This window comes from Dendropsophus ebraccatus, chromosome 15 (assembly GCF_027789765.1).
Source record: "Dendropsophus ebraccatus isolate aDenEbr1 chromosome 15, aDenEbr1.pat, whole genome shotgun sequence".
NCBI lineage: Eukaryota > Metazoa > Chordata > Amphibia > Anura > Hylidae > Dendropsophus > Dendropsophus ebraccatus.
The window spans coordinates 33427895-33446910 of NC_091468.1; the positions used below are offsets into that span (position 1 = coordinate 33427895).

The 19016-nt window shown below is 40.0% G+C and overlaps 1 protein-coding gene across 2 annotated transcripts in view; it reads left to right on the forward strand.

The window, feature by feature from the left end:
* CRIM1 (cysteine rich transmembrane BMP regulator 1) overlaps window positions 1-19016 on the forward strand; it is a 555578-nt gene that overhangs the window by 240824 nt on the left and 295738 nt on the right. For both annotated transcript variants that reach the window (XM_069955382.1, XM_069955383.1), the window contains exon 3: window positions 10452-10694. In XM_069955382.1, the coding sequence (XP_069811483.1) occupies window positions 10452-10694 (243 nt within the window). The remainder of the gene's footprint in view (window positions 1-10451; window positions 10695-19016) is intronic.

The window sequence follows — 19016 nt, forward strand, 5'->3', positions numbered from 1 at the left end:
TTCTGCTTTGCCTTCCCCACCTGCGAGTCCCAGAGAGGCCGTCTGTTGTTCTAGCCATACCTGTAATTATTCCAACCTTGAAGGTGTTTATATTTATTATTTACTCCCGCAATAAATCACACCAACCTGCCGGCTTTTATAGAAATGATAAATGGTAGTTAGGGAAGAGGAACAGTTTCTTTTGCTGGTTGATAGAATCCACATTGGATATTTGTAATTGGATTAAATTGGGGGCCTTGTGGCAGTGACAACTCTAAAAGCACTGACGAATATTGGTTAGTGGCAATTTTTTTCTGACAGCCCTATAAATCAACATTTTAATTATTCTGTGCGTTTCTCAAGGATGGCAGATTTTTGTGTGTGTGTGTGTGTGTTTTGGAAAGTTTATATTTTGTCTGAATATAGTTGATGGACATTAGTATGGCTTCATTTACAGCTGGAAAAGCTGGAGTTGCTGCAAAACTACAGTTCCCATTATGCCTCAACAGCCAGGGCTTTGACTATCTAGGCATGATGGGAATTGTAGTATTGCAACAACTGGAGAGCTGCAAGTTCCCTTTTCCATGCAGCACTCCTGACCCTCCTCTCCCCATTATCTGTCATATAGGAAGAGCTGGAAGATGCTAGTACGCATAAGATGGCCGATCCTTCCAAAATTGTCTTTTTTGTCAGACATAATTATACGCTTCTTTTTTTTTTTCACTTAAATTTCTCTGTCATAATCTTATAATTATGTGAGAAAATTCAAACATTCTTTAGCACAGATCATTTAGTAGAATTTGAGGCTATTTATTTCATTGTTTGAAGTGTACCACAAATCAAAGCCTCAAGAACCTTAGACGTCATGCATCTGCAGATTTTTTTTTCTTTCCTGAACATCTTGGCAAATTAAGATGCAATTTCATAGTCAGCAAGGAACACTCTTAATCTTCCTTACTCGTATCTTTATCAACCCTGCAATTTTGTCCTTCAGTTTATGCTCTAATGGTCACAGTATAACTGAATAAGAAGATTTAATTCTGCATAAGTTGGGTTGTAAAGTCACAGGACCAGGACAATTTTGCTGTACATACCCTGTTTAAAAAAAAAAAAATAATAATAATAAGCCCTATTCTCAAAATAAGACTCAGCTTCATTTTACAAGGTTTTTGGAGTAGCCCTAGTTTTAATAGCGCTGGAGGGGTTGACTGTATGTCACATGACATTGTGGAGATGGAGAATACATATACTGTACTTCCCAACCATGCTGGACAATGGGCAGTCTGGAGAGATGCTGCACGGGCGGCCTGCAGCAGCTGCTGACCTGCCCCCACCCCTTAGGGTACTATTACACGGAACGATAATCAACTGAATCGGCCCTATGCATCCGATTATCGTTCCGTGTAATAAAGACAACGATCAGCCGATGGTCGTTGTCATCGGCTGATTGTTGATATAGGTTCTGACCTATGATCGTCGGGCGCCGGCCGCGCACCGCTACATGTAATAGCGGTGCGTCGCAGGCGCTGACGATATGCAAAGAAGAATAAATTACCTAATCAGGCTGCAGGGCTCCTCTTCTTCTGTGCTTCTCCCCTGGTCCCGCGCGCTTCAGCTTCACAGCTGTTTGTCTCAGCTGAAAGGCCACTCGGCCAATCACAGGCCGGGACTGCCGCACCCAGTGATTGGCTGAGCGGCCTGTCAGCTGAGACAAGCCGCTGTGAAGCTGGAGCGTGCAGGACCCGGGGAGAAGCACAGAGGAAGAGGAGCCCTGCAGCCTGGATAGGTATGTATACAGTTTAAACAAGGGCTGCAAGGACATTGATAACGATGTCCCTGAGGCCCTTGTTAAATGATTATCGGGCTGTGTAATAGGCCCAGTAAACGAGCACCGATCTAGCAGATCAGCGCTCATTTACAGGTATTATCGAGCCCCCATCGGCCCATGTAATACCACCCTTACACACAGCGTCCCACTTTCCTTCCGGCCACACACACAGGTCCCCGGTCTCTGAAGGAGACAGCAGGGACTGCAGGGTGATAGTGTTGCTGCGGGTCCTGGAGCTGTTCAGCGGGATTTATATGTATTATTTTTTTTAATTATTGGGTCAAACAACTTATATTAGCGCTAAATGAAGAACTGAATGGCTTGTATTGTATTTATATTGGTGTATTCTTTGTGTGGCTTATACCGTGACATTTGTTGTTTTTCGCTCTACCAGATATAACATTCTATCAATGCATGATCGCAGATTTTACATTTTGAATCATCCTGTAACCGTACCTTGTATAACTTAAGATCAATGATCACAATGTAGCTTTTATCACTCTTTATATTTTTATTGCAAAATTTTTAAAGATGTCCTTCAAGCAGAATAGATTTTAGGTTTAGGTTTTCGCTCAAACTGTGGCATAGATATTTACGATGGCATTGAGTTTTGATCTTCACTTTGAATATAAGAACTGGAAACAGATGGAGAGCATAATTGAAAAAGCATTACATGGTTAAGTGCACCTGTGTTATTACCGCTATGGTATACATTGTGAGTGAACTTGGGTTTTAATAGACCCAGAGCTCAGACAAATCTTTACCAGGGCACATGAAGCAAACATGAAATGACTCCATTAACAAACTGCTTAGAGTTTGACACAGTCTGTACTCTGCAAAAAGAAACAGCTATAAAAAGGTCAGTGCATACTTGATTCATTTCTGGAAGACTTGACCCTTGTTTCCTCCTGAATGCTGCGCTGCCATCCCGTCACTACTGATTTCAAAGGAAACAACATATTGGTGGGAGGTTTTTTAAAAGGGTAGAGGTCCAAGCAATAAAATTTCATTTAGTGCACTTACAATAACTGAGCACAAGAAAACTAGTAAGTATGCAAATAGGGGCAACGGCACACCGAAATAGAAGGATAAATATCTTTATTTAACAAATCGCAGAATATAAAGGGAAAAACACTTGAAAAAGGTTAAAAACACTTAAAAAACAAAACAAGAGACCATGATTATAATCATGTGCTCAGAGCCAATAATGGAGAGTAATCTACTCCAGATACAAGTCTCTAACCCCATCCAACAACAATATGTGAGTCCCTATTTACCACAGAAAAGTCGATCGCGAAAAAACACACATATACATACAAGTAAAGTGCACATGCATGAGAGGATGAAACAAAAAATAAAGAAAAAAATGAAAACTATGTGACAAGCACAGCAAAACAAAAAGAGGACTACCATGCGACACCTAGATAAAATAGGATGCAAGAGATCAAGACAGGATGTGGTATGGGACAAAAAGGGGGGGGAAGAGGCAAGTAACCAGTATCTATGGCTCAATGGTGTCCATTGGACACCATTGAGCCATAGATACTGGTTACTTGCCTCTTCCCCCCCCTTTTTGTCCCATACCACATCCTGTCTTGATCTCTTGCATCCTATTTTATCTAGGTGTCGCATGGTAGTCCTCTTTTTGTTTTGCTGTGCTTGTCACATAGTTTTCATTTTTTTCTTTATTTTTTGTTTCATCCTCTCATGCATGTGCACTTTACTTGTATGTATATGTGTGTTTTTTCGAGATCGACTTTTCTGTGGTAAATAGGGACTCACATATTGTTGTTGGATGGGGTTAGAGACTTGTATCTGGAGTAGATTACTCTCCATTATTGGCTCTGAGCACATGATTATAATCATGGTCTCTTGTTTTGTTTTTTAAGTGTTTTTAACCTTTTTCAAGTGTTTTTCCCTTTATATTCTGCGATTTGTTAAATAAAGATATTTATCCTTCTATTTCGGTGTGCCGTTGCCCCTATTTGCATACTTACTAGTTTTCTTGTGCTCAGTGTTTTGTGTGGTATGCGGGCTCTGTGCACCCATCTTTCTTATTGGTATTTACATGTACTTTGAATGACTAGAGCAGTGCATCTCCAGCCTTTGTTTCTCATGCACTTACAATAACCTCTTTGCATCCTATAGACAACTGTAGGTAGCATGGGGTGATTACATTGAAGGGAATTCTTTAACTGGCGACTTGCAGACTGGACTTTTTAGGCTTTGTGTGAGTCGGGAACTATTTATGCCATGAGATTATTTTATAGGGGAATCTATTTTGAATGTGTTTAGATGTTGTTCATTTTTAATTTATTGTGTCATACAGGTTTAATTCCGATCTGTTAGGTTGTGTTTTGTTTTTAATATGACGCATAACTTTTTGCTAAATATGAATTTTGACTCTATCAAGTATAGGGGGCTAAAAAAGAAATAGTGGTCCAGTAGTGGAGTGACACCAGTAAGCGCAGCCATGTTATCCGTCACTTTTAGGTTAGATGTTGGCATGTTCTGTGTATAGTAAAGTGACCATCCAATGCAATTGATATCCAGGTGGCAGTGTTGCAGAAATGCCTGTGCCATCTTGATGGATCCTATGGCTGACTGTTCACCATTGCTGTTTGCCTTTAACCTTCTCTTCTCTCATTACTGTCATTTTAGTAGTAACCTGCACTTCTTTTTGCCATCAGTCTTCCATTTAAATAACTGCAATAGAAAAGTTTCTTTCTCTTTGTGCAATAATTTTAAATATTTATACGTTACTTCTTCAAATACATCAGTCAGCGGACTTTGATTTCTAGCGGGTAGTTGAAGGCACTTCAAGTGTTCAGCTATCCACTTTGTATGATAAATCAGAACATTGACGTACAGTTCTTTTCCAGGTAGAGTTTGACTCTTGGGGTTATCAGGTCTTTACTGATAATGTGGCTTCTGTTTCCCAGTGTCCCCTGTTAATAGACAAGCAGGTGTTTCCTTCAGTTGTGCCTGCCAAGCCTGAGTTTTGATCAGGTTTTCTTTTCGAGTAAAGATCCAGGCTTTTGAAGGTATAAGGCCATATGATATGCCTTTTTTGCCTCCTTTCTTCTTCTTATAACCATTTCAAGTACATAGGATGGTAAGAGAGTCTCCACCTGGATAGGGTTCTCCTACCCTTGACATTAAGTTTGACCACCAGTCTGTTAGCAATGTTACTCCTTAGTCCTGTATGTAGGATATGGTGAAAGTCGTTTTTCTTTTAATTAAAGTGCATCTTTTCTACATTTCTAAATTTGAAATAAATAGACAGCCCAATTCCCAACCTTTATCTCATAACTAGAAATGAGTGGGCCCTATAGCAACACACAGATTGTACATACACACACAAATAGGCACACCACATGCAGTAGTAACACACATGTACATATACATACACACAAGTACACTCACTTGTTAGTTAAGGAAGCTCCGGGTTGTTCAGTGACTTTTCCTCCCCTGCAGCAGCAGCTGTTCGTGTGTGGTCTCTCCACCCCTTCCTGCTCTGTCCTCAGAGGGGAGCAAGAAGCAGCCTGAACTCATAGTGAGGAAGTGTTTCAGGGGACGAGATCTTTCTGCCTGTCATAACCACTGTCTCCATATAGTAAGCTTGTGGTTATCCAGCTTACTGTATAGAGCCCGGGACTGTTATGACAGGCAGGAGGATACTCAGTGGCTGGGCTCAAGGAACTTCTAAACTAGACAGCCGGGGCCCCTGATGCCACAGGCCCTATAGCAGCCACTATGGAAGCTATGGTGGTAGTTATGCCCCTGTTTTATCTGTTACATAGAATATACCTTAGCACGTATATATTTACATATGCTGACTCTAAAATACTTGGGGGAAAAAGTATTGAAAATTAGTGTGAATGAAGACATTGACAGACTCGGCTTCTAGTCCGGTCCAGCAGTACTATCTATACTTTCTCTGCTCTTCCAGGAAGATTAAACTCTCTGATTAAGTTACTTCACTAAGATAGCAATAAAGATCAGCAGCAGCCAGCCTTGGCTTCTTAGATAGGATGTGAACGGCAAACATTAGAATAGTACAGAGAAACCAAAGAGCTGTTTGCTTTTCTAAATACTCAAATTATACTCTGTATCAGCATAGCTTTCCCTCACAATCTGTTTATCTAGGAATCATTTCAAGACGAAGGCCGAAGCGTGCCAGTGTTCAGAGAGCAGCCGTACCAAGGGCACTAGTCAATAATGGGATCTATATTATAGTTTTCAATGGCCAAACATTATAAATATCATAGTAATTACAGAACCAAGTAGGAAACGTGAAGTTACAAAGAAAAAGTTGAGAAAATAAAATAGCTGCTTAGGAGCGTGAGCAAGCTTTTACTGCTCAGAACTGTCATATAATATATAGTCTAGGAGGAGGTTTGTTCAATAAAACCTAACATTTATACCCAGTATCCTATTCTTCTATGTCATACTGAAGGAGTCTAGGAATCTAAGATATAGGGGATGTTTGGTGTTATCCACAAACAGGTATAAAACATAACCGTGTTGTGTAGACATCCTGACTTGTATAACATATGCCCAGAAAAGTACAAGATCCGAGAGCATCTAGAGGAAGAATAATCCAAGTGTTTATTGGGTAGTCAAGCACCCAAGAAGTCTAGACTTTTCCAGTATAGAATTTTTTCCTTCAGTGTTTTATTTAAAGGGAACCTGTCACCCCCCGTACCGGGCTGACAGGCTCCCGACCCCCCGTTAGAGACCCCTATACTTACCTCATCCCGCCGGGTCCCGCTTCTGGATTCGGTCGGGTCCCGGAGATCTCAGCCGCTGCAGCCCGGCGCGCGCGCTGAGAGATGAGTCCAACACCCATAGAGAATGACAGGAGAGTCCAGCGCTCCGTCATTCTCTATGAGCGTTGGACTCATCTGTCAGCGCGCGCGCCCGGCTGCAGCGGCTGAGATCTCCGGGACCCGACCGTATCCAGAAGCGGGACCCGGCGGGATGAGGTAAGTATAGGGGTCTCTAACGGGGGGTCGGGAGCCTGTCACCCCGGCACGGGGGGTGACAGGTTCCCTTTAAAGAAAATGTGTACGGTAACAGATAGTATGCTAGGGCCCTTTTAGACGGGCCAATCTGCTTATGCAGTGCTGCAGATTTAGCAGAATCTGTAATACCCAACAGATGTATACTACTGTCAGTATATGTCAAGAAAACAGGCCATTTTGGCACAGTTTGTGATGCATTTTCAGCAAGAAGCACATAATAAAAGGAGGGAGAGCTTATACATACAGCATTTCCAATGCACAAACTCCTTAAATGTTGGTATTATAGACCTGTAGGCATTCTCTGCACCTCTATTGGCCTCTTCCATAAGACAAAATATTTGTCCCTTGAAGCATTGCTGTGGGGAAGCTATAGGCAACATGTTGCAAATCCATATGACATGGACATAAGGCAAGGGTATGTTAAAATGGTGCAACTTTGTTGCAGGTTGGGGAAATACATGACATGCCTCTTATAGATTTACAGTGTAGTTCCTGCATAAGGACTTAAAGGGGTAATCCAATGTAATAAGGTCATTGCATGTTGCCAACCTATGCCAACACTTTACAGTTAAAGGGTTTCAACTGCTGGGACCATCACCAATGCCAAGAAAAGTGGGGCCACAGACATTAGTGAAGTAGTCTGTAAGCTCTTACGAGCAGGATCCTTTACTCTTCACGTATGGCTTGCTCATTACATGTGTATGTCTGATTTTTGGTCTATGTATGTACCCTCAGAATTGTAGATTGTAGAAGTGCTATTGTAGTATTGTAGAAGTGCTGCAAAATCTGTTGGTGCTACAATAATAATAATAATAATAATAATAATAATAATGTTATTATTATTATCATCATCATTATTAGGGTTCCCATCTACATCACTATTTAGGGGAATAGTGAAAACTGTGAATAGTGAAAACTAGAGAAACATGCATTAAATACATGAAAAATAGGTTAAAAATGTCTTTCGGTCCCTGAAATGAACAGCGGGTTACAACAAAAATAGCTGTCTTCATTTCTAGTCAGCTAGTATAAATAGGTGCCGCTTCTTGGCGGAATATAATTGTGCAGAATGAATTCACTAGTGGCACATTACCTGAAAGGTTAAATTGCCAATTGTGTTTAAAAATAAAATGCAGTGTAATATAAATTACTCTTCTGTTTCCACCGCTGATACTTTAGTTTATGTATTCAAAAAGGAGGTAGGTTAAAAAGGGAAGAGAATCCTACATTACCATCTATGTCTTCAGAATTTCAAATACTCTGCCATTTTCACAAAAATAGGAGCACATTATAAATCTAGTGCTCTGACATAATATGCTATTGAAAGTTTTCCTTGCAAGCTTTAAAAAGCAAATGCAGTGCTGCATAGAGGCAGCATATTAGCATGGAACGGAGAGGAGCCTCTACAACTCATTGAGATTGCTGATACATTGCTCCACGATGCCCTGCTGAATACACAAGTACCAACAGTTTGGAATTCATATTTGATTATGTCCCTGATCTATGATGTTCTCCTGTTTCCAACTCATTTGCTGCTCATTTCAGAAAGCATTAGTGTAAAGGTTCACTGAAGACTGCCTTTTAGTTACCTCAAGTCTTCAGTGCTCACGTAACATAGCATCGGTGATATCCGTGCGCCCATGAATCATCCTTAAAAAGGATGGCTTATTCCGCCGTTGTCAAGCCTTTGTAATATGCAAATTGTTGATTGAGCAGACTGAAAATGTCTTTGCCTAAATGATATGACATTATTCCTAGTTAGAAGTATACAAATAATGACCTATTGCATGCAAGTATTGGTTGGTGACTGGTTCGCCCACCCTTACCTGCACTGCCCTATTTGTAGAGACCATAGTAACAGTGAAGTACTTTTGCCCCTCTGCCTTTTGTCTACAACCAGAATCCCAGCAGGGGTCCTTGAGCAGGTCACAGTGCTGTAAAGGGACTGGGATCGGTAAGTATAGGTTGTTTATTATGTTCCTCCCACCACCTGTCCTGATTATTTTTTTTTATCTGCCCTGACTTTTCCTTTAAAGGGAATGTGTCTTTAGAAAATGACCTATTATTCAAATCATGTTTTTATGCTAAACATATTTTTAAGAATTTATGGTGATTTAGTTTTTTTGTTATAAAATAACCATGAAGTATGGCCACTAGGCTTAAGGTGTACTTGTCAGTATGACCATTTTCAGATTGGTGGCAAACTATTCTCTTCATTTAGAAGTTCAGCTATCCATGGCTATAAACCGCACCGTGACGGAAACTGCAGTATAAGCCGGGTGAACGTGCAAGGTGTGGCCGTTGTCAATACAGTGTGTGAACACAACCTAAAACTAAGCTGAGACTTTCTGTTCTATACAGGTCATTTCCCAGCAGTGTCCTCTTTATCAGCACAGACAGGAGTGTGTCATGTCACTAAATGTTAAAAACAGCTTAGGCAATATGGCAGCTCCAATGATAAAGTACAATAAATACAATGTAAAAATTACAACTAGAAAATAGAAAGACATTAGAGAAAAGAGCATGTACCAGTATCCAGTAAAGAGATCTTTTAGGAGCATCCTGTCTTCTATGTCTTCTATTCCGCTAACTGTGCTGACATAAGCTGGTTCTCCCTCAAGGGCACTACATACCCATGTTGAACCCTTTAACCTGTGAAGTAGTTTCTATTAGCATATATATTGCTATGACCATCATTATTAATATTAATGACTTAAGTTATGACTGTTCGCACCCGTCAGCTTAATTGAAAGTTCACAGAGTAGGATGGTCATAATATTTGTCATCACCAGGATAAAGAAACTGGTTGTTTTCATGAAAGTTCATGTAATATTTGGTCTTATATTAAAGATAATTGATTCAAAATAATCTAAGTATATCTGCTGCCAATTTTGGATTATTCATCCTTTTCCCCTTTCGTTTGGCCCTCGCCACAGTGAAACACCTGCTGTAAATCCACATAGATTGGAAACCTTTTCTATATTAAACTGTACCACATGAGAAGTAGCACTATATGTGGCCATCATGTATTTTATATATGCCATTTTCAGTGTCTTGCTGAAGTTTTTGTTTTTTGTTTTTTTTTAACCCTCCACTTCCTTTCCCTCCTCCTCCCCTCCTCATAGACTTGTAGCTAGTTCAGGGATCAGATTATAAGTTTTAACCAGTAAACAAAAGTCATTGTAAGGGTAGCTTCACACATATCGGATCGCAGCTGATCATGCGCATCGAGTTCCACAGCAAAATGCTCTACGATTCCCGGTACTGAAATTTTGTATAGGTTTACATACTCACAGCCGCATCCCCCTTAACCTACTGCGGCTCAGTGAATACTTTCCACTCTCCGACCTGCTTCTGTGCCTCCCGGATCCCTGACATCCCGCTCAGCCAATCAGTGCCCTTTCCTGTCGCAGCCACTGATTAGCTGAGGGGTACGTCAGTGCTGGGAGCCACAGAAGCTGGCCAGACCTTGGTGATGAGGTGAGAAAGCTGTCCGACAACTATTAAAAGTGTATGGTCATCTCAATTGTGAATCATTTACATCTATGATTTTTAAATTGATCAGATGATATTCAGCTGGGTTATCTAAATGCAGTCTTCATAATCTTTTGTTCCAGAGGAAAAGCCAGATTGCTCTACGGCCCGATGTGAAGTGCAGTTTTCACCACGATGTGCAGAAGACTCAGTCCTCATTGAAGGCTACGCTCCTCCTGGGGAATGTTGCCCGCTGCCCAGCCGATGTGTGTGCAACCCAGCAGGATGCTTGAGAAAAGTCTGCCAGCCAGGCTACCTAAACATTGTTGTGTCCAAAGCATCAGGCAAGCCAGGGGAGTGTTGCGACCTCTATGAATGCAAACCAGGTAAAATAGGCTTCTTGTTACCCAGCCCTTTGTCGCAAATCTGTTTTTATTCTTGGTGCTGTATAAAGATGACGGCTTCAGGAGTGGCAAAATCTACTTCCCCGCCAACACCTCCTGAATTATCCAGCTCACACTAAACTACTTGTGACTGTTTAAATGGAATTGTTATGCGCGTTTCTTTTAGCATTCACATAACCTCCTTAAGGTGTGATCTTTGCTAATGAAAAGTGTCAAGAGTTTACTACACAATAATTTGTACCCTCTTTGGTTTTTATGTAACTCACATTGTCCCTTTTACCATTGCAATTGCATTTAACCTGGTGCTAAAATGCTAAATTACTAAATGTAAAGTTGATTTTGCAGCATTTACTGTGGAAGCGAGGGCTTAAACACACAATGTTTGCAGAGCTTCAAGGTAAAAGGCTTTTGAGTGCTGAAAATGAAGCAACATTTACAGGGAAAAAAAGAATGCTCTTGAAATTACACCTTAGACCCTAGTATGTAGCGTTATAAATGGCTCATAATAACAGCTGCTTTTACACTCATAAACAATGACGACTTTAATAAAAGGGTTTAATAAAAATGCGTATAGCTGTTTTGACCACAATGTGAAATGATGACATTAAATCTGTTACTACAACCTACAGTTTCAGGAATATAGATATCCACAATCAAGATAATGTACAGATAGATGCACATGAGGTAGGCGGACCATCCGGTGATAGAAGAAGAATGGACAACATATAGTTAAATAGCCTGCAACTACAGTGTGCTAAGCAATATACCATGGAGCTAAATAGCTAAGCATTATATACTATAGATCTACACAAATGCAAAATTTCCATGATAAAATACCCATGCTCTATCCACAGATCGTGGAGGTCTGACCACTGGGACTCCCTCAGTCTAGAGAACAAGGACCTCAGTTGCTATCTGGAATGCAGTGTTGAGTCACATGTTCGCTAATGCTCCATTTATTGTCTATAGAGATAGCCAGGTAGAACAGTCATGATCAAAGCGACAAAACTATCAAACAGTTATACTAGGTTATAGGTGATCTATAGAATCTATTCTAGAGTAAAATCCTATATACCTGTGGATATGAACCTTTACTTAGGAAGCTGAGGGCTGACGCTGTGGCTTTGGAGGGGTTATTTGAGGAGTTTAATAATGTAGATTTGCTTAGTTTCATATAGGAAAGGCTCCAGGCACTTGAATGTAAGCAGATAGTCTATAAATTATTAACTAGATGCAGGCTGCAATCCATAAATACATTCTGTGTACACATCAACCTACCCGTCTAAGTGGTAAATTACTGTAAAGCAATAGGGTACATTTATACATGCTATTTTTATCCCATTTTTGCTCTAGATATGTGAAATCTGTCAAAAATTGTTACGCTTTTGTCAATTTGTGGTCTTATTGACGTTGAAAAAAGACAAATGACAGAATATTTACATAAATAAAGACCACCACCTTTCCCAGGTGCTGTTGGGCTAAATGCACTCCCTTTCTTCCCAGAATTCCCAGTGAAGCAGGAATGGCCTTTGAGTCTCCACAGGTCTTTATGACGCTCTTCCCGAGGAGAATCAGGGAATCAATGATCGCAAACAAGATTATTTATCATTAACCTAAAATCGTTTTCCATATTACACAGATAGTTGTTAGTTACGATTGTTACTACAATCATTTACTCCATCTGATCCCAGCAAATGAAGGAACCATGTGGAATTACACAGAACGATTAGTGAACGAACGCTGAATTACAGCGAACAAATGGGGAATTACAGCAAATGATTGACAATAACCTTGGTGTCAGGACCAAACGATGGATGAACAAATTCTCCTTAGCGTTTGATCGTTGAAACTATTATTGGTTAAATTTGAACGCTATAACAATAATCCACAATAATTGCCCTGTGATCACACACAATAGGCCTCTCACTAGCCAGCCAACTTCCTCTTCTATGTTGAAGGGACAATACACTAAAATAGCTGGCTGCAGAGGGATAGTGTTTCCATTTGGAGAAATTTTTGGTTTGGCATGTATCCCTAGTCATGTTCTAAGCCTCCTAGATGGAGTGAAACACTAACATGAAGGATTGCCATCTTTCCAAGTTGGTGTGGGAGCTACTTGCACATCCTTTATTCTTTATATGCATCCCATAATAGAGCACTAAGGTTCCTATAAGGTTAGTGAACAATGCCTTCCTATCAATCTAGCTGTGTGACTTCCAAAACCCTCACATGCTGCACACGCCGTAAAGTATTCTGGATTGTGATCTATAAGAAGGGCATCTGCTAATAAATACTATGAAGGAAACAGTATTTGCTCTGGATTTGTGTATAGATTCTTTACAGATAAAAAGTCAGTCGGTTAGCAGGGCATCATGTGTGCATCTAATACCATATTCTCTAAACACCTCGGCAGTGTACTCTGTGACTTGCTATGTGTAATGTATTTATGTGTTAGGGTTTTTAAAGAGAACCTGTCTCAGAGTTTATGGAATAAACCACTGGCATGCTGCTGTATTACCTATCAATACTTTTGTTATTGTACCTATATGACACTGCACTGGTAACTAGGGTCCTGGTTCTTAGCTCGCCCATTCTCTTTTTTTATTGACATCTAGCGCAATGTGCCATGCCGGGTGTCCATTAAAGAGTTATTCCCCCGTTCTAATCTTCAGATTAGGGTTATTTCCCCCCCCCCCCTCCCGTTTATCATCAGATAAACTCTAAGGACAGGCTGGCTTTAATGTAACCCATCTTGAGGCTATGTTCACACATGCAGTAACGCTATGAATATCCAATGTGAATGCATCATTTGATTGCAGTAATTGATGATTTCATTGTGTTACTGCGTCATTTCATTGCAGTGATTAATCATTTAATTGCCGTCCAGCTGCCCTGCATTGCATTTACGCAATGAAACTGTGCGAATATAACCTGAATAAATAAGGTAACTTTAATAGCAGTTATTGTGCTTGGTTTTCTGCTCTTGAAAATTAAAGGTATCATCTTATGGGCGATTACAAACCAGCACAATACAGCCACGTTTGTGTGCCTGTGTTACAGCTTCACGTCTTGACCAATGGTCTAATGACACGAATGTAACATCTATAATGTTTTCAGCCTGGAATCGTTGGTCCTGGACTTTCAGTGAGAATATGTACAGGAAATTGCATCTCAAATACACCAATCTGAAACTGGTCCACCACCGGCCACATTTGGCCTCTTTCAGTAAAGGGTCATAATGATACAAGCTGGCACCTGAAAAGGGCTATTGACAACAGCTACATATACACTATATGAATAACAGTCTCAAGAACTCTAGACAAAATAAATAAAAGTAGGTGTTATGATTACAGGAGACTTTTACATTACGTGTACGCTGTAGACGTAGAGAAACATAGGTTTGTGTAAAAGCTGTAATTTGAATTTTAATATTTCATGCGTATGTGTCTTTTTTAACGAACAATTCTGGAGCATCCTTTACTTGTTGCTGTCCCTCTGTTAGTCCTCTTGGAAATGTATTAGATTGGCAGCTGTGATGTGGAGCGTGTCCTTACATAATCTAAGGACACACAATTGACAGGAGGAGTAGTAATACTCAATATTAATTTATTCATACACTGACTTTAATGGCATTACAACCTGATATTCTTGCATTATTCTTACTCTAATGATGCTGTGCCCTCATATTCACCGTCACAATGTCATCCTGGTAACTTGTTTTGACGTCTACTTAGTGCACTTAATAAAAGTCATTGAAGTATAGCAGACGATCAGCAGGTAACCATGAAGAATTCTACAAGATGCTCTACATCTATTTCATAAGGAATAGACGCATGTACTCGGGATTGCTAAAAGGTCTTCTTCAAGTCATATTTATTTGATTTCCCCCAAAGTATATTTGGTATATCCAATGATGGAAGATGGTGACTTTTGTCACATTTGGAATTCCATAAACAAGTACTTGGAAGTTAACTAGGTGGAGGAAAACTTTTGAAGATTGCCGTTTCTCAGCGTGCCTTCAAGTTCACAGTTTCTCTGAAGCACTGAAATGTGTGTGATGTTTTTTTTCCACTCTGATGTTTCTCTATGGATTGCTAGCACATTAATTCACAGCTATAGATGCTATCACAGTGAATACCAAATAAGTCAGTATGCTAAGCGCTGGTTCCTTGCATTGTTAGATGAATTAGTGCTTGTTTACATCTTAGTTATTGTTTCCGTTATTCTTCCCCTTCATTGTCGCAGAACAAGAAAATAACAGTTTGTTCAGTTTGCATACCAGCAGAACCTTATGCCACCTTATACTGTACCTGAGCCCTGAATGTGTTCTATATATAAGTACAGTCTCCTGCACTATGGTTTACCACCAAACTACAGTATATGCATATCCTTCTGTCCGTATGCCTTTCTCTAGATCAACACATTAGGGTAAGGGTGCGTTTAAACAGAGATTTATCTGACACATTTTAGAAGCCAAAGACAGGAACAGACTATAAAGAGAGAACAGGTCATAAAGGAAAGACTGAGATTTCTCCTTTTCAAATCCATTCCTGGCTTTGGCTTCTAAAATCCGTCAGATAAATCTCTCTGTGTAAAGGCACCATTATAGGTAAAATTCTATTGTCTTTTTTTCCAATCTTATCAATTACATAACAATGGACACATGGCATGTAACACATGTGAAACTAGTAGAGATGAGCGAACCTCGAGCATGCTTGAGTCCATCCGAACCCAAACTTTCAGCATTTGATTAGCGGTGGCTGCTGAAGTTGGATAAAGCCCTAAGGCTATGTGGAAAACATGGATATAGTCATTGGCTGTATCCATGTTTTCCAGACAACCTTAGAGCTTTATCCAAGTTCAGCAGCCCCCGCTAATCAAATGCCGAAAGTTCGGGTTCGAACTCGAACCCGGTTCGCTCAGCTCTAGAAACTAGTTAATTGGTATTAGTTTAGGAAATGCTTCTGTCTCTTGCTGTCATATTTTTTTTGGTGCCATTTTAGGATTATTAATTATTCAATTTCAGAAAATCCACCTAGTGTCCATTGCTGGAGAAAAGTAACTTCTAGTATGCTAATTCTTATTACCTAGCCTGCACAATAGCAGGAATCACATGATGAGGATCCAGGTGATGAGACCTAGCTACTGAGCATGTGTGACCACTGACACTGGACACATTAGGTAGATGTTCTGACTGGGAATCAAAAGAACATTTATTGTGCCGTAACAGGTATGTAACAGAACTTGTTTTTAATCCAATAAAAAATGTTTCTGAGATCAATGTAATATAATATTTATGTGTGGGACAGTCCCTTTTAGAGAGGCTTTGATTATATTTAAATGTATAGTTGTAGAAAAAAAACATAGCTGTTTCTAATTGATCTACTTCGGCATTGGCTCCTCGATAACATTTTATCTTCATACTGTACCTGTTCACACAGTTTTGTTGAGTTTCTTGGTTTATATAATTCGAGTCTTATTATGTGCGGTCTGTAATTTTGTCTATATTGACTATGCGGGCTTTGAAAAGCGATCACCATTACCAGGCTTAATCAGATTGTTTAGGGTTCAGAGTGTCAGGTATTTAGTGACAATTATTGAAGCCAAAGCCAGGAGCAGATTATAAATGGAGGGCAGGTTATAAGGAAAGATTGAGATTTCCCCTCTTCTAATATCCATTCTGGCTTTGTTTTCATTAGTTTTATTTAAACCTGACTATGTGAACACACCTTTATGACAAGAAAAACACCATTGGTGAAGTCTGATAATGCTGATCACATGACAAAGCCTGGACAGTTAAATTGGGCTAAATTGCAGAGGCCATATAATCAATTGGGCTCTAATTATCTAAATATGATTATATATATATATATATATATATATATATATATATATATATATATGTGATGTACAACTGAGCAGAATATCGTAAATCATACATATGAAGATCTTATACGTGTATGCATAAATTATAAGTTAGTGGTGAGGAAATTGTGAATTTGTTTTGAGATCAAGACTTTGATGAACTGTTTTCCTACTTCTAAATTTTGGAATTTTGCAATTTTGGCAATAACGCCCATCAAAAGGGTTCATGTTATTGAGAGGCTTAGGTGTGGGCAAGGTAGAAGTGGATTCAGATGTTTGGCCCAGTAGCAGCACTAGCCCATGAGTGGATTTTCCTATTAGGGGAAGTAGCATATTTCTCAATCTCCTGTTTTTTTGTTTTTATTTATTATTTCTTTCTGCATCAAGGGTAACATGTCATTGATGGAGAAGTGTTCAGTAAAGAAAAATGATGAGAAAGCAAGGCTGTAAGGCTACAAGACTAAGCATTGTTATCCCAACCCATTGATAACCTGACATTCTGGCATTCCTTTTCAAAGCATCTATCATTCTATATTGAAAATGTGTCATACTTTGCAAGCGAGAAATGAGATGTGAGTTTCAAAGGAATCTATACTTAGCAATATTTCTTTATGACTTCCTAAAGTAAAGCATTTAATTCTAATAAATCATTTGCAAGTCAGAAGTTACCGAACAGCTTACTTCAAAAGAATTAAATGGTAAAAATGACCCCAATTCAAAGACCTTGTAGTGAGAGGTAAAAGATAAGGGACAATCCGCTAGATGCAAACAAAAGGATGCTATAAAGGAATTTAAAACTCATCTTTCTTTATACACGGATTACGCAAAAAGACTGGCAATTGAAAAACTATCTCTAGTGTGCTTGAATATTTAGGTCTGGAAAGGAATTCATTGTATACAAAAAACAAAAGGTTTATAGTAAAACGTTAAGGTAGAATAATATGTATTGTCAGGAAGAAAAAAAAGTAATGTTTTTTTAATGTAATATAGATATAATATTTATTTATTTAACATGTTATGCAGTATATGAAATCTTGATTTTTTTTTTCTTTATATTTTTTATTCTGACCACAAGAGCAGATACAGTAAGCTACTGCTTCTTGTTTTCTGTATTTCGCTTGTCAGCTTTGCTGTGTAGACTGGGACAGAATAAGTCATCTCATCATTAGGGAGTAGGTGAGTTAAAGCGACTCTGTACCCACAATCTGACCACCCCAAACCACTTGTACCTTCGGATAGCTGCTTTTAATCCAAGATCTGTCCTGGGGTCCGTTCGGCAGGTGATGCAGTTATTGTCCTAAAAAACTACTTTTAAACTTGCAGCCCCGTGCCCACCGGCCGGGACTTAGATCCTGTATGCATTAGACTGGCACAACCTCTTTGTCCCTCCTCCCCTCCCTCCTCATCATTAGGAATGCTCCAGGCAGATTGTCTTCTATTCATTAGCTGTGTGAATACTGAACATGGGTTGAATCGTTAAGGCACCTGTGCAATGTTTAGACAGGAGAAAATGTTCCAGTGGCATTCCTAGTGATGAAGAGGGTGGAAAGGAGGGACAGAGGGGTGGTGCAAAGTTAGGGCATAGATACTCTAAGCCCGGCAGTTGGGCACGGGGCTGCAAGTTTAAAAGTTGTTTTTAGGACAATAACTGCATCCCCTGCTGAACGGACTCCAGGACAGATCTTGGATTAAAAGCAGCTATCCGAAGGTACAAGTGGTTTGGGGGAGGTCAGATTTAGTGATGTCACGATACCAGAATTTTGAGTTCGATACCGATACTAACTTTTTTATTTCGATACTCAATACCAGTTCGATACTTACTAAAATATTTTTTTTAAAAAACGATAGAAATATAATACCCCCTTGACAGCGAATATAATAAACCTGAAATGTTTTCTATACTCTTCAGGCCTGCACTATTACAGAGATACCAATTTATGGACTTTTTTTTATTTTATTACGTTAAAAATAAAGGTTTACGTTTTTTACATAATTGTGTACAGAGTACAGTGATCACTTAGACAGCTCCGCTATACCGCGTACAGCGATCATGGACAGCTCTGCTATGCCCTGCCCACTCGGCTCTGCTATGCACTGCCCACTCGGCTCTGCTATGCCCTGCCCACTCGGCTCTGCTATACACTGCCCACTCGGCTCTGCTATGCACTGCCCACTCGGCTCTGCTATGCACTGCCCACTCGGCTCTGCTATGCACTGCCCACTCGGCTCTGCTATGCACTGCCCACTCGACTCTGCTATGCACTGCCCACTCGGCTCTGCTATGCACTGCCCACTCGGCTCTGCTATGCACTGCCCACTCGGCTCTGCTATGCACTGCCCACTCGGCTCTGCTATGCACTGCCCACTCGGCTCTGCTATGCACTGCACACTCGGCTCTGCTATGCACTGCCCACTCGGCTCTGCTATGCACTACTTATA